The 14,805-nt window shown below is 53.0% G+C and overlaps 1 protein-coding gene and 1 long non-coding RNA gene across 2 annotated transcripts; one reads left to right on the top strand and one right to left on the bottom strand.

Moving 5' to 3' along the window:
• Positions 1-275: 275 nt before the first annotated feature.
• On the top strand, positions 276-10,937 carry FAM181A (family with sequence similarity 181 member A). The gene is made up of 2 exons (XM_033191500.1): positions 276-376; positions 9,549-10,937. Exon 2 carries the CDS (start codon positions 9,636-9,638, stop codon positions 10,512-10,514), a length of 879 nt encoding a protein of 292 aa, XP_033047391.1. The 5' UTR covers positions 276-376; positions 9,549-9,635; the 3' UTR covers positions 10,515-10,937.
• Positions 4,551-9,016, bottom strand: LOC117071497. The gene is made up of 3 exons (XR_004432326.1): positions 7,608-9,016; positions 6,455-6,607; positions 4,551-5,346 (listed from the first exon to the last, which is right to left on the bottom strand). It is a non-coding gene; the product is annotated as an uncharacterized LOC117071497 (long non-coding RNA).
• Positions 10,938-14,805: the final 3,868 nt, after the last annotated feature.

The raw sequence follows: 14,805 nt of genomic DNA, 5'->3' as shown, positions 1-14,805 counted from the left end.
TGAATCTTGGTCACAGGAATATGTGCTTGAATAAGTCACCGCTTTTCTCAAGGGGCTCCAATCCCTTGATTAAAATTGCAGGGTTGGATCACCAGAATGCCAAGTATTGACATCCCTGGCTTCCCATCCTGTGATTCTGAACTGGATCCAGGGACACTTGGCACACAGCCAGCTTCATCTCCATCCTCCCTAGAGGAAGACATCACTAGTTGATCAGAATGTTCTATCTGCTGAGCCCTCGGAATCTCTCCACAGGGCACCTGCCAGTCATCACTAATCAAACCCGAGATGACGGTTGAGATCAAACAGACTTTTCATTCCTAGTTGGTACCTGGATGAGTGACGAGACCTACCAGTGCTGGAGGGCACAGTCAAGGTGATGGACGTGTGGGGGTGGGGGAACGTGCAGAGCAGGGGTGTGAATGTGGGGGCGGTGGTCCATTGGGGATGCCCCACAGGGCACAGATGCCACTATCATGTCACTTTTGTCCCACTAGCCCTTCCTTATGGCTTCACCTGGGCAGCCATTATATCCAGCTCAGGGGAGAGGTGAAGGCAAGGGAAGGGCACCGATTATGAACCAGGTGATGTGTTTGTTGAGTTTTCATGGCTGATGTCTTAATCCTCATTATCAACCCTGCCAGGGAATTGGTCTTAGCTCCACTTCAAGGGTGAGGAATAGGAGGCTCAGAGCTTACTGATCATGATGATTAATCACAAAATTAATCACAGAAATTGGCTTGGGTTACACTCCAGCTTCACCTCTTTCGGCTGTGGGGTCTTGGGCAAGTCACTTAGTCAACCTGTGCCTCAGTGTCCTCATTTGTAGAGTAGGCATAATAGCAATATCCACCTCATTATGAAGGAGTTAATACAGAGGAAGTTTTTGAAACATTATTAGCATTTAATAAGAGGTCAGTAAACTATTTTCAAGGCTGTTAGCATGGATTTCATATTCATTTTGCTATCCCCAGCATCTCAGAGAATATCCTGTACATAGTAGGTATTCATTAAATGCTTTGGACCCACTTGTTGAGCATTATCAACTCCCCAGAAAAGTCCCACATAGGTCTTCTTGTTGCCAAAGAGGACATCTCAAAGAAAATAACGAAAATATACTGAGCTAAACAAAAATGCAAGCACAACATATCAAAATTTGTGAGATGCAGCAAAAGCAGTGCTGAGAGGAAATTTTATAGCACTAAGAGGCCTACGTTAGAAAACAAGAAAGATCTCAATCAATGATCAAAGCCATGCCCTCAGGAAAAGAAAAGTGAAATAAGCCCTAAGCAAGAAGAAGAAAGGAAATAATAAAGATAAAAGCAGAAGTCAATGACATTAAAAACAGAAAAAGAAATAGAAAAAAAATAAAATAAAAAAGAGCTGGTTCTTTAAACAGATGAATCAAATTAACAAGATTCTAACAAGACTGACCAAAAGAGAGAAGACATAGATTAGGATATCAGAAGTGAAATGCAGCCAGGTGTGGTGGCTCACGCCTGTAATCCCAGCACAGTGGGAGGCTGAGACAGGAGGATAGCTTGAGCTCAGGGGTTTGAGACCAGCCTGGGAAAAATAGTGAGACCTCCTCTCTACAAAAAAATTTTTAAAAATTAGCTGGGTGTGTTGGCATGAACCTGTAGTCTCAGCTACTCGGGACGCTGAGGTGGGAGGATTGCTTGAGTCCAGGAGGTCAAGACACTGCAGTGTGCCACAGTAGTGCCACTGCACTGCAGTGACAAAGCAAGACCTTGTCTCAAAAAAAGAAGAAAGAAAGAAAGAGAGAGAGAGAAAGGAAGGAAGGAAGGAAGGAGGGAAGGAAGGGAGGGAGGGAGGGAGGAAAAGACAGAAAGGCAGGGCAAAATAGTAAATGTTATGATGCTATATCTTAGCATAATAAAAATTATAAATAGGCTAAAGAAAAAAACACATGATCATATAAATTGATCCAAAAATTCATTTAACAAAATTTAACATCCATTCATGACAAGAACTCCCAGAAAATTAGGAATAGAAGAAAGTATCCTCAACTTGATAAAGAGGATCTACAAAATTCCCACAGCTACATCATATCCCATGGTGAAAGACCAAAAGCTTTTCCCCTAAAATCAGGAACAAGACACAGAGGTCTGCTTGCACCACTCTTCTTCAACACAGAACTCTGAACCCCACCCCTCTCGAGACTCCACATGGTGAAGGTGGGCTGAGCTCTCCTCTTTTCCTGGGGCTTGAGTCCTCAGACTCACCAGCTCTAACCCCACTCATTCATATTCCTTTCAGGAATGCACAGGGGAGTGCAAGTGGGCTTACCTGATTTTATGATGTTGAATCTGCTCTGATTTATATAAGGAAAAAGCAAATCATTTGCCAAAGATAAGTAGCACTGACTTGTGGCACCCTATCATATAGCACCATATCACATGATAGCACCATGTCAATATCCATGTATGCAGCATAGAGGTCAAGAATTGATGATGTAATTCAACCAGGAAACTGAGGCCCAGAGAAGGTGAGTGACTACCTCAAGATCACACAGCCAGGTAGGGGCAAAGTTCAAAGATCTCATCTCCAAAGCCAATCTCCCTTTCATGGTACAATAATATGGTTGAAACCACTTTCAATGTGGGACTTGATCTCACTGACAGTGGTCTCTGTCACTGGAGGTGGACTGCAGCCAGGGGAGCTGGGGCTGGCTGAGCCAAGCTGTGACTACTCTGGGGCATTACAAGGTCTCTGCCTCCTCTGAGGGCACAGCCATGCCAGGCAACTTCACCAGTGCAGGAAGCCCTCGGCCTGGCAGCCAAAGGGGTTGGCTTTGACCTGATGCCTCCTGTTCCAGGAAGCAAGAAGCACGTCCGCTCTGATTACAGCTGACAGCCTGCCGCAGGCTGGTCTTTGATAGAAATACTGCCATTATGTAAGAAGTTACATAAATCATCTTGTGATGTCTGCGTCGCACGTCCACAGAGGCGCTGCCAGGCCACTCTGTCCTCCGTGTGGTCTTTGTGTATTTCCCGAGCTGGCATGGTCGGTCGGGCCTAACTCTCCAGGGCAGGGGTGGCTGGGAAGAGTCTGCAGCCCTGGGCTAGCAAGGCCCCTGGGAGGGAGACGGGGCCCTCACATTGGTTCACAATTGTTGGTAGGAGCAGCATCCTAGGATCAGTCCCACCCCAGCTTTGTGATTTACTGCCCATGGGACCTTCAGCAAGTTTCCTAGCCCAGTTAGTGCCTCAACTTCCTCACCCATTAAAGAGAGTAATCATGGCACCTGGGAAGAACAAATGACAATCTATGTCACATACTTCCATCAAGTAGGACTTTACACTCATATGATCAGGTGTGAGAAAGAGCACAGGGTGGCAGGCAGAGCAGAGCTCCCTCCCGGGCGCTTCTCCTACCTGGCTCTGCCTGGCTCTGCCTTGGATGAATCACTGCCCCTCTCTGGGCCTCTCTGTCTTCATCTCTAAAATGAGAAGTCGGCCCATCTTTTGGGACTGAATTTTCTGTAGAGGCGTGAAAATGTACAATCTCCTTTAACATGTATTTTTGGCAATTTAAAACGTTACCAAACACGTACCAACAAACAAATACATTCAAATGCATTTTAACCCACAAGGTGACACACTAGGTTGCCGACTGGAGAACTTGGGCAGTCAGGTTAACTCCTCTGGGGACCAGGTAGTAGTTTCTCCAGGGACGCCTCTCATTTGATGACCATGCTAAGATCATAAGAGAAGCTTTTTTAGGCCGGGCGTGGTGGCTGACAGCTGTAATCCCAGCACTTTGGGAGGCTGAGGCAGCCGGATCACCTGAGATCAGGAGTTTGAGACCAGCCTGGCCAACATGGGGAAACCCCGTCTCTAATAAAAATACAAAAATTATCCAGGGGTGGTGGCATGTATCTGCAATGCCAGCTACTCAGGAGGCTGAGGCAGGAGAATCACTTGAACCCGGGAGGCAGAGGTTGCAGTGAGCCGAGATCGCGTCACTGCACTACAGCCTGGGTGACAAAGCGAGACTCCATCTCAAAAAATAAATGAATTAAAAGGTAAACTTTTAAAAAAATTGACATCTCAACTGCTTCTCTCTATAAACCGAGATTTTGTGAATATTCTGCAACCAAAACAAAGTATGGCTGATGTGAGACCGTAATCCATATCTCCTGATTTCAAAGTTTTATGTCATCAGAACAGACTCCTTGTTCTAATGCATTGTTTGTAAATAAGTAGAAGGTATGCATTTGAGCATGTAAAATAAATTTGTACTCATAGCCCATGGCTGTCATGGTTTTCCACATTGAATCTCCACATTTTTTTTTTTTTTGAGATGGAGTCTCCCTCTCTCCCCCAGGCTGGAGTGCAATGGCACAATCTCAGCTGACTGCAACCTCCGCCTCCCAGGTTCAAGCGATTCTCCTGCCTTAGCCTCCTGAGTAGCTGGGATTAGAGGCGCCCGCCACCACTCCCAGCTAATTTTTGTATTTTTAGTAGAGATGAGGTTTCACCATGTTGGCCAGACTGGTCTCGAACTCCTGACCTCAGGTGATCGGCCCACCTTGGCCTCTCAAAGTGCTGGGATTACAGGCCTGAGCCACTGTGCCTGGCTGAATCTCCACATATTTTTAAGTGGGCATCTCTGCTTCAAAGCAATTTGAAAACCTACTGCCCCAGATGAGTTCCTTGGCTCCCTCGGGCTTGGCCTGTGCATGCCCTGCCAGGTGCCTCTTCTCACTTGCAGCTGCAGTCTACACATGTGCTGGCTGAATCCTAGAAGTAGATGATGTCTGTTGACATCAGAGGTTCTGGAGGAGTGGCTCCCAGGATACTGCTGGGGAGTTGTTCTGCTTCACTGATGAGTGGGTGGGAGACAGCTGTTTACTTATTAAGATAAAGCAGGGAATGCCACCTCCACACCCTCTGTTCCCCGCACACAGTAGGTGTTGAATGGAGTTGATGCAAAGCTGGGAGTCCCTGCAGCAGGGTCAGCACAGTGGATTGTCGGAAAACCAAGGCAGCAACAACTGGTTGAAAAGGGGCCATCAGCGGCCCAGCTTATCCGAGTTCACGGCAGTTGAAGCCAGCACAGCTCATGTACCTTTAACAGAGCTTTACAGAACCCAGGCTCTTGTGCTGGGCGATGCAGTTGGGAAGAAGCGCTTCCAGCTTCATGCGCCATAGTCCTGTAGGATCACAGACAATTCCTTGTCACGTAAGCTATAGCAACCACAAGCATCCTTCACTCAGGCCTGCTGTGTGCTGAGTCCATTCGAGTCACAGGAGGTACAGAGAGAAACCTGTGGATGACCTCCCTTCCCTCCTGGAACTCATCTGGGTGGGCTCAGCTCACCTGGGTGGGGCAAACAATAAACAGACAAAATTAAAAAACAAACAAACAAACAGGAAGCAGCTGTTTACGGTCCACAGGTAAAATCCTGCTCAGTGGAATGGGCAAAGTATTTAATTCATAACACATTTAGTAAGAAGCTACTCTGTGCCAGGCTCTAGTAGGAGTCAGATTACAAAGGGTCTTCTGCGTTTAGCTAAGGAGGTTAGACTTCATCTTTGACTCTAGGAACACAAGAATGTGAGAGGGCATTATTAACAATGCTAGGAGTTGGCAGGAGGCATCCTGGAGGAGGGGATGCTTGAGCTGGGCCTTGAAGAATGGCTGAGAGGACAGGGTTGGCTGAGTTGGGCCCAAGAATCAGGTTTGAGGCTTCTGTGAGTGTGTAACTGTAAATGGGAAAAATAATCCCCTCTGCCCAGACACAGGACAATAATGAGAGAACACTGAGAGAGCCTTCAGACTCGTATGATGACTGCTGTCTTTCCACCTGCCTATATGGCCAATCACAAAAACACAGAGGAGCCTTCCCTTGTGTGGGTCACAGGCACCCAGAGGCCTGGCCTCAAGCCATAGCTGCCTCCTCTCCCCGCTCCTCACTTCCCAAAGCTGCAGCTCCCGTATTCCTGAGTCAGGAAGGTCCAGCGTTGGGCTAGAAGAGTGGAACCCAGGACGCATGGAGAAAATCTAGTCTTGGCCAGCAGCGTTTAGGCAGTGTCTGGTGCTCATGGGAGCTCCAGGAGGCAATGTGGCCAGGCAGATCCACCTCAGCCTTTGGACACAGACAGGCCTGGCTTCAAGTTCAAGCTGTGCTGGTTAACAGTTGTGAGGCCTTGGGAAAGTAACTCAACCTCAATTCACTTGTCAGGGCAACCGAAACACTATCCTCACGGAGCTGCCCCGAGGGTCAGGTGAGGTCTTCATGTGGTTCTCGAATATGGCTCTTGGCACATGCTGAGTGTCCGCAAAAAATCCATTTTCTTCCACTTTTCTCTCCCCTTCCTTTCTCTCTTCCCTCTTTTCTTCCTTCTCTCTTTCCTCAAAAAGTGTTTGGTGGAAGAACAGCCCACATTAAGAGCTTTGGAAAGACTTTCATAAGACACCGACTCACCTCCCATGGAGTCCACGGGCCTGGTGGGGACTCACTACTAGCTAAGAAATGAGAGACATCCTCATGATCTGGCAGTGCAGAATGGGCCGGCAGGGCTGCAGGTGCCGTGGAAGCTGGGAGCTGAGCTGAGTGGCTTTAAAATGTCTTGACGCCCTTAGAAGAGAAAAGATCTTCTGGAGAGAGGAATGATGTAGCCTACAGAAAGCACAGAAGGCCCGGGGAGAAAAAGGCAGGGCACAGCAAAGCAGGCGGTTATATGGTCAGGTGCTGGCTGCCAGAGAGGTTCGAACTCTTGGCTGTGCACACCGGCTTCATGTAGTAGGAAGTAGGGAGCGGGCCCTGGTGGCCACAGGCCCTCAGGGCGCTCTCTTCAGCCACGTGTGCCAGGTGTTTTGGAGCAGAAAGGATATTTCCTGCCTGTACCAGTCAGGGTGGGCTGGGAGTTACTGCAGAAACACATAGCCCTCCAATCTCTGGCACTTAAAATGGTGATGGTTTGGCTGTCACCCGTGCAAAGGTTGCCACAGGCAGGAGCAACTCTCCAGGGCACGTAGTGGCCAACAATCTAGGATGCATCAGTCCAGCGGCGCTTCTGTCTCGGTCCACACTTCCCCGACGCCGCAGCAGGGTAGGAGCATGGAGAATACAGTGCTGGCTTTCAAGGCCTAAATTGAGTTACAGCTTGTCAGCATGGGCCATCTCCTCCAAACCCTTCATTTTGCCTGTAGGGACCCTCGGGCTGGGGGTAGGGGAGATGGCTTGGAGGCAGACCACAGCAGCTGTCTATTGGCCAGTGGGAAGGAGTTGGGGCCATCCTTCCTGGATGGAGGCCCTGGCCCTGCCCTGCCAATGCCCCCAGTCTGGGTAGGGAGACTCCAGAGAGGAGTCCTGCAACCTAAGATGCCAAATCTTAGGTTGCAGTACAGAGGCGTGGGTTGGCGCATAGACCATCAGCCATCTGGCTGATGAGGGAGACAGGAGGAGAAGGCAGTAGAAGGGGAAGAGGAAAGGAAGGGAAAGGAGAGGAGGAGGGAAGAGGAGGCTGAGCCTGGACAGAAAAACGATGAGGCTTGAAAGGGGCCCGTGAGTTGGGCTGGCATGGAGGCATGACCATTAGCATTTCCCAGGCAGCCGCCCTCGCCTTCAGCCTCACCTTCCCTCTGGCCAGTTGGTGGGCAGGGCCAACGCCGGCTCTGGGCTCCCTTGCTTGCTCAGAGCGGCCCTGCTTGCAGCCCCGCCGGCGTTGGCACGGTGACAGTAGCCAAGTGTGCAAACTTGTGCCATTGTCCGCAGGCCAGGGGGAGCCATGGAAACTGGCTAATATGACACAGGAAAATGTTTGCTGATGGCAATTCTATGGGCTTTGTCCACCTCTTTCTCCATCATGACGACTCGATTTAAGTCCCTAACTGTTTGACTACAAATGCAAGGGGACCGTGCAACGCCAACCTTTTGTCCGGCTGCACTGAATGGGCAATTCAGGCTTTGTGCAGCTCAATTGAGGAAGCAAACATAAAGACAAGATTCCTGAGAGCTCCAGCTCCCTTCCCATGGATATCCCAGCACCTCGCTAGAGAGTCCTTCCTCGGCCACCTTTTCCGACAGGCATCAGCGCACCTCCTGACCTCGAAGGCCCTCCATCCCCGATCCCTGGGGATCCTGGCAGGGAGGGTGGTGGGGGTAGCGGGGGGAGAGAGAGAGAGAGAGAGAGAAAGAGAGACAGAGACGGAGAGTCAGAGAGAGAGGAGAAGAGAGAGTGAGAGAGAGAGAGAGCCACTCAACACTCAAGGACAGAGGGAAAAGCAGCCCGCCCCAGCTTACCCCGTCCGATTGTCTGTCTGCACTGGAGCATGGCAGCTGTAGGCCTGGAGTCTTTGGGGGAGGTTTGCAAAGGAGGCCTGTCTCTACTAGGCCCAGCCCCTTCTCGATCCTGGACATTTTAAACACACACACACACACACACACACACTACCCCCTTGAGAAACCAGGGAACCGAGGTCAAGGGGAGGAGGAGCGTGGAGGCCCAGGAGAGTGGGGCTGAAGGGTAGAAATTTACCGGGAAATGATTGCATTTGGGAGCTGTCTTTTTTGTGATGGTCCCCATGGTGACAATTTGTGACGGCAAAGAATGTGGGAACGGGGCGCCGCCGCCTGATTGGGATGCTTTGTATCTGGAGAGGCGCTCCTGATTGGCCTGAGGGGCCCCCCAGCTCCGGGGAGTTGTCCTCCATTCAGCCCACTCAAGGGTTGCACAACTGCTTCCAGCCGGACGGAGCTCGGCCGGCTGCGCCGGGGCCTGTCCCAGGTCTGCAGTGGGGAACCTGCCGGGCCACGTTGGCTGGGTCCTGGCCGCACCTTCGGTCAGTGTGGAGGCCCAGTGGCTCTGGCCCGACTGGGTGGCGGGTGTGGAGCAGGCTGGGGCCTGGGGGAGGGGTGAGGTGCCGTGGGTGGCGGCCGAGGAGGCATGAAATTGCTGCAGATGCTTCTTCGGGGGAGTCCCTGCTGCCCACAGCCTGAGATCAGCCTGCAAGGCAGGTCTCGATTAAGTGCCAGACAGGGGTCCTGCCTGGTCCTGCGTGAGAGCTGGGGGTGGAGCGTGGGGACTGAGGAGGGGGGCTGGTGCTCCTCATGCCGGGGGCGGGAGTGGTGGGAGGGGGAGGCTACCACCAGGGAGGAAGGGGGCTTGGCCTTGCTTTAAAGTGGAGCAGTTGCCTCAGCTCAGAGAATAAACACCTCGCTGGCAAGTTGGCAGTGTGGTGTGTGGCAGACGGGGCAGGCTGGGAGTGTGTGCCAGCCCCAGCAATGCCACCTGTAGCTGGGTCACCTTGGGCAAGTTGCTTGACCTTTCTGAGCCCTGGCTGCAAGAAGAGAGCACCAGACCCAAGCAGGCTGGGTGAGCTTTGGTGGCGCCTGCTGCATCCCAGGTGTGCAGGAAGTGCTCAGCCACTTGCACCCACATCCCTCTACCCAGGACTCTGTTTAAGGCTGAGGGGTGCTGGGGTGGGGACGCCGTTTGCAGACGGGTGCTGTGGTCTTTTGGCAGGGTTGGGTGTGGTTGCTCGGAGAGACTCCAGTGGCCTGTTTTGCCCCCCAGGTCAGCTTGGTGCCCTTCCTTGGAGCTGCCGGCCACCAGCAGAGCCCACCCTCTTCATGGAAAGCCTCGTGCAGTGGCCCCCTGGTGATGGCATCCGACAGTGATGTGAAGATGCTGCTGAACTTCGTGAACCTGGCGTCTAGCGACATCAAAGCAGCCCTGGACAAGTCCGCGCCCTGCCGCCGCTCCGTGGACCATCGCAAGTACCTGCAGAAGCAGCTCAAGCGCTTCTCCCAGAAGTATTCCCGCCTCCCGCGGGGACTTCCGGGCAGAGCCGCTGAGCCCTACCTGAAAAGGGGGTCTGAGGACCGGCCCGGGAGGCTGCTTCTCGATTTGGGCCCTGATTCCAGCCCCGGCGGGGGTGGGGGCTGCAAGGAGAAGGCGCTGAGGAACCCCTACAGGGAGGAATGTCTTGCTAAGGAGCAGCTCCCACAGGGGCAGCATCCAGAAGCTGCCCAGCCTGGCCAGGTGCCCATGAGGAAAAGACAGCTGCCTGCTTCCTTCTGGGAAGAGCCGAGGCCCACCCACAGCTACCATGTGGGGCTGGAGGGGGGACTGGGCCCCAGGGAGGGACCTCCCTACGAGGGTAAGAAAAATTGCAAGGGCTTGGAGCCCCTGGGGCCTGAGATTGTCCCAGTGCCCATGTCTCCGAGGGCCCTGGCTGAAAAGGAGCCACTCAAGATGCCTGGGGTCTCCCTGGTGGGCCGTGTCAATGCCTGGAGTTGCTGCCCCTTCCAGTACCATGGACAGCCCATCTACCCGGGCCCTCTGGGGGCCCTGCCTCAGAGTCCTGTCCCCAGCCTGGGCCTGTGGAAGAAGAGTCCAGCCTTTCCTGGGGAGCTGGCACACCTCTGCAAGGATGCGGACGGCCTGGGGCAGAAGGTGTGCAGGCCCGTGGTGCTGAAACCCATTCCGACCAAGCCAGCTGTGCCCCCACCCATCTTCAATGTCTTTGGCTACCTCTAGCCGGGCCGAGAGGGCCTCAGCCCCCACCTCTGGCCTGCAGGAGTGTCAAGGTCCCCGAGGTGCTCTCCTGTGAGGAGGTGGCTGGGCCACAGTGTGGCCTCTTCCATTTGTGTGTGTATGGGAGTGGAGGGCAGGATTGGGGCAGGGTTCCTCAAGCAGTCACCCTGCAGTCTTGCAGCCTGGGAAGCTGGGGGGCTGGTTGGCCCCTCCCCAAGCAGGCCAGGGCCTAGCAGCTTGTCCCGCTGTCCCTGTGCAGACCATAGGTGCTAGGATGTTGTCCTTGCTTGCAGACACCCCAGAAGCCAGAGTGACACATTTGTCCACCTGCCACCCACTCTGCAAGCCAATCTCAGTTGTTGTTCTTCTTGTTCTTTGTAAATATTGAGAAAGTTAAAAGAATAAAGACATTTCTTTTGGAGTTTCCATATCTTGGGTATCACGAAGCTGAATGAGCCCCAGGCTGAGGGCTGCTGGCAGAGCTGGCTGGTTTCAGTGAGGCCAGGAGTGGTTGAAACCTCTGAGAGATCTGGGAATGGGCGCTGGGGGCCAAGAGCTTGGTTCAATGAAAGGAAGGTGAGGAGGGGAGGAGAGGAGCCACTAGGGAAAGACATGCTGGTGTGGACCCCCCAGGGCATCCAACGTGCTCCGGAGAATAGGCGCTGGAACCAGGGGAGGTGGGGCTGCAGTCCAGCGCCGCCCTGTGCTGTGGGGCCGGACACTTCCTCTGGGAGTCTCCTTGCCCCACCTGCAGGACAATGAGAGGAGAATGAGTCTCTTTGCAGTGCCTTCTGCTCTGTGCACAGCCTCAGGGCAGCCTCTGTGCCAAGGTGATTGTGCCCAACTCTGGTCAGAGGGAAAATCAGGCCAAACAGGAGTTTGGTCCCTTGTGGACAAAACAGGTGGTTTGACCAAATTGTTTCTCCAAATCATGGTCTTGGAGCCTATGTCCACGGGCAAAATAAATCAATTTTAAAAATAATAGCGAATTCCCCTAAACCTCGTTCTCTCTGGCACATACAAAAGGATCCTCTCTAGCTAATTCAGATTCCGGGTTACCTGCCGATGGGTCTCTCCCTGCGCCTGTCACATACCAGGTGCCCCATCAATGGAATGCTGAGGCCTTTTGCCTGTGACAGTGCAGAGGGGAGTACCGGTAGCAGGAAGTGGCCCTGGATCTTGCTGTTAGTGTCCTACTAGCAAAGCTACCTGAGAGGCCTCCACCTACACACAGGCCCAGGTTTTCTCTGCTGCTGTGGACGTGGCTCCATGGCTGAGAGAGGGTGGGCCTGCCGGCCTGCCGAGCTGCTTATTTTATGAGAACACAGTTTTCACAACTAAGAAGGGTGCGGCGGGCCAGTCCTGGCTGGGGAACATGGTGTTCTCATCAGCAGCGTGATGTTGGACAAGTTAATCCTCACTCTGTACCTCAGTCTCCTCATCTGTACAACGGAGGACTAGGAAACAGGTGCATTTACCTCTTCTGCACCCCAGGGAAGTGTTGGCTGGTCACAGGCTCCCTCCTTTGGAGCCCGGATATGGCCTCTGATTCTTCCTCACTAATACAGGCTGCAGGATCGGTGGTCACCAAGGGCCCTTCCTACTTGCCTTGTTTTACTCCAGGATTCCCCTGGCGTGGGGAGTCCCCTGGAGGGGCAGCCCCCTCACCAGGAAGCCAGCCAGTGATTTCTGTCCAATGGCCTCTGAAGACTTCAGAGCCACAGAAACAGGAATGGCCTGGGCAGAGCTGTTCAGAGTCATTATCTGGCCCATGGGATGGGGACAGTCCTCAACCTGGACCCTCAGCCTCTGACTGTTCTGGTCTTTAAGAGCAGCAAGGGGCTGGGGGGTGGGGTACCCTCCTCTGCCCTCTGTGTGGCATCACACAGGCCCTCTGGATCCATGTCGATGAGCCTCAGCTCCCTGCAAACTGCATAGGAGGGGTTTAAATGCCTGCATCCTAGCCTGCCATCTATCAGCTGTGCAATGTTGGGCAAGTTACTTAACCTCTCCATACTGAAATTTCCTCATTTGAAGAATGTGATTGATAACAGACCTGTCGTATAGGTTGTTGTGAGGCCAATGTGAGTGCCTAGCCCACTGTGCTACCCAGATGCTCAAAAGCTCCACCAACCACAAGTCACCTCTTGTAGTTATCTGGTGGTGTCTGTAGGTCCTGTCACACTGACATTTTAATACCGTTTATGGGCTGTGCTGCCCAGGGGATGATGTGCCTGGACCACACAACCAACCACACCCGCTAGAGGAGGACCTGAGCGCCAGTCTTAGACTAAGATATCTTAGTCTTTGGGGAGAAAGCTCTGGTCTCTCTGATAAGACTGGCCTGTCCCTGCTCACAGTCCCAGGGGGTACCTGATGATTCATTCATTCAAAAGTTGGGAAGCAGAAACCTCTACCAAGACATGGCCTGACAGAAGCCCCTGGCAACACGATGCCTCCACGTGGAAGCGAGGTAGGCAGAAAGCATGCATTTAGGAAAGCTTTGGTATTAAAAATCAGTTTTAAATGCTGCTGTAGTAACAACAGCAGATACTCCCCTAATCACAAAGTGAATGGCACTGGTTCAAAGTCCAGGCACCCACCCCCCGCACCCCTTCATCATCCCTGACACCCACCACTGGGTCAAGTTCACGAAGGGGAATCTCTGCCAGACTTTCAGGGCTGTGTCTGCAATGCTGTGAGACGTCCCTGAGGCTGCAAACCTCCTGGGGTTGGGTAGGTGCAGCTGCAGGAGGGGCCCGCTTCTGCAGAGGGAGGTGGCTGTAAAGTGCTCCACACAGGAGTGATGGTCAAAATGTATAACGAATGGCACAATGTGAGCACTGACCAACTGGAACCAACCCACCAGAGCAGTCCCAGGCCAGGAATGAACCCCTTAGTTGCTGGGTTGTGGGGAGGTGGGGGCAGGGACCTAAGGAGGCATGGCGCTTGCAGGGAGGGGTCCTGAGCAGTGTTTGACAAAGTGGCATGGACGCTTGTACATTAATATTCTAAGAAACCAAATGTAGCACCGGTGCGTCCCAGGCCAGGAGGTGCCACATCCTGCAAATGGCGACTATAGAGAAAACAGTGGCCGAACCCCTCCCCTATACCTCCCACTCACCCCTTCCGCCTCATCTCCTCCAGGGTGGCACCTCCCTCAGACTGGCACACTGCCCTGCCCAGTGCCTGGGTCTCTGGGCTGGGAGATTTGTGGCTGCTGCCTTAGGACTCTCTAGGACATAATGTGGTTCATGAGATGCTGTAGGTTAAGAGTCTGCCCAACACCCATCTCAGTCCACACACACCAAACAACTCACACACTGGCCCTGCATGCCTCATCCCATCACCACCTGCCACCCCTTGGGTCAGTTTGACCAGCAGTCACCCGAGATGCAAATGCCCTCTCTTCGGCTTCCGGGTCAGCAAAGGAGTTCTTCCATCAGATTCTCCCCTGGGAGCTGAACCCTCCTTGACAACTTACCCTGGGCTCTCGGGGTTGAGCATCCCCAGTGGGGGAGCATGCGGGTTTCCTTTGGGGCTTCTTCAGGATCCCTGCAGGTTCTGCCTCGTGAACAGCAAGGCCGCATGGGACTGTGGCCAAGCACTGCTCAGCTGGAACCCCAGGTACTTGCTGTGTGTGCCCAGGCAAGTCCCTTCCCCTCTCTGGGCCAGTTTCTCGTTTGTATCATGAAGGAGTGGGCAAGACCAGGTTGAGCCCCCTTTGACCTGTGGCCAGAAAGTGCTGCTTGGAAGACGTTTTCTCTGGGAGTTACTGATTCCATAGAAGCCCAGTGTGTCTTTAGCCAGGCATGATGGCATGCCCCTATAGTCCCAGCTACTTGGGAGGCTGAGGCGGGAGGATCACCTAAGCCCAGAAGGCGGAGGTTGCAATGAGCCGAGATCATGCCACTGCACGACAGCCTGGGCAGCAAAGTGAGACTCTGCCTCAAAAAAAAAAAAAAAAAAAAAAAGGAAAAGAAACCCAGTGCGTCAGAGCCAGCAAGGGGCCATCATGATTTACCATAGACGAGGAAACTGAGGCCCCAGAGATGCAAGCCAATGGCAGGCTGAGCCTGGAACCAGTGCTCCCCTCCATCAATCTAGCTGCTTAATTTCCAAAGGCCAGAAACTACCTTTGACCTTGCTTGAGACTCTACTAGATCCTGGGACCGGCCTGGTACAGACTCTGGGCCAGGTGGCCTGCTCCGGTGTTGCTGCAGAGTAGCCTGGACTCGGTGGCTTCACTCACACTTGTAAAGGGAGCGCCAATGAGTTACTGCAGCTTCCATGG

This window comes from Trachypithecus francoisi, unplaced genomic scaffold, assembly GCF_009764315.1.
Source record: "Trachypithecus francoisi isolate TF-2019V2 unplaced genomic scaffold, Tfra_2.0 Lachesis_group3, whole genome shotgun sequence".
NCBI classification, from domain to species: domain Eukaryota; kingdom Metazoa; phylum Chordata; class Mammalia; order Primates; family Cercopithecidae; genus Trachypithecus; species Trachypithecus francoisi.
Note: the sequence above shows the minus strand (reverse complement) of the source record. Positions and strands in the feature narration are given on the sequence as shown.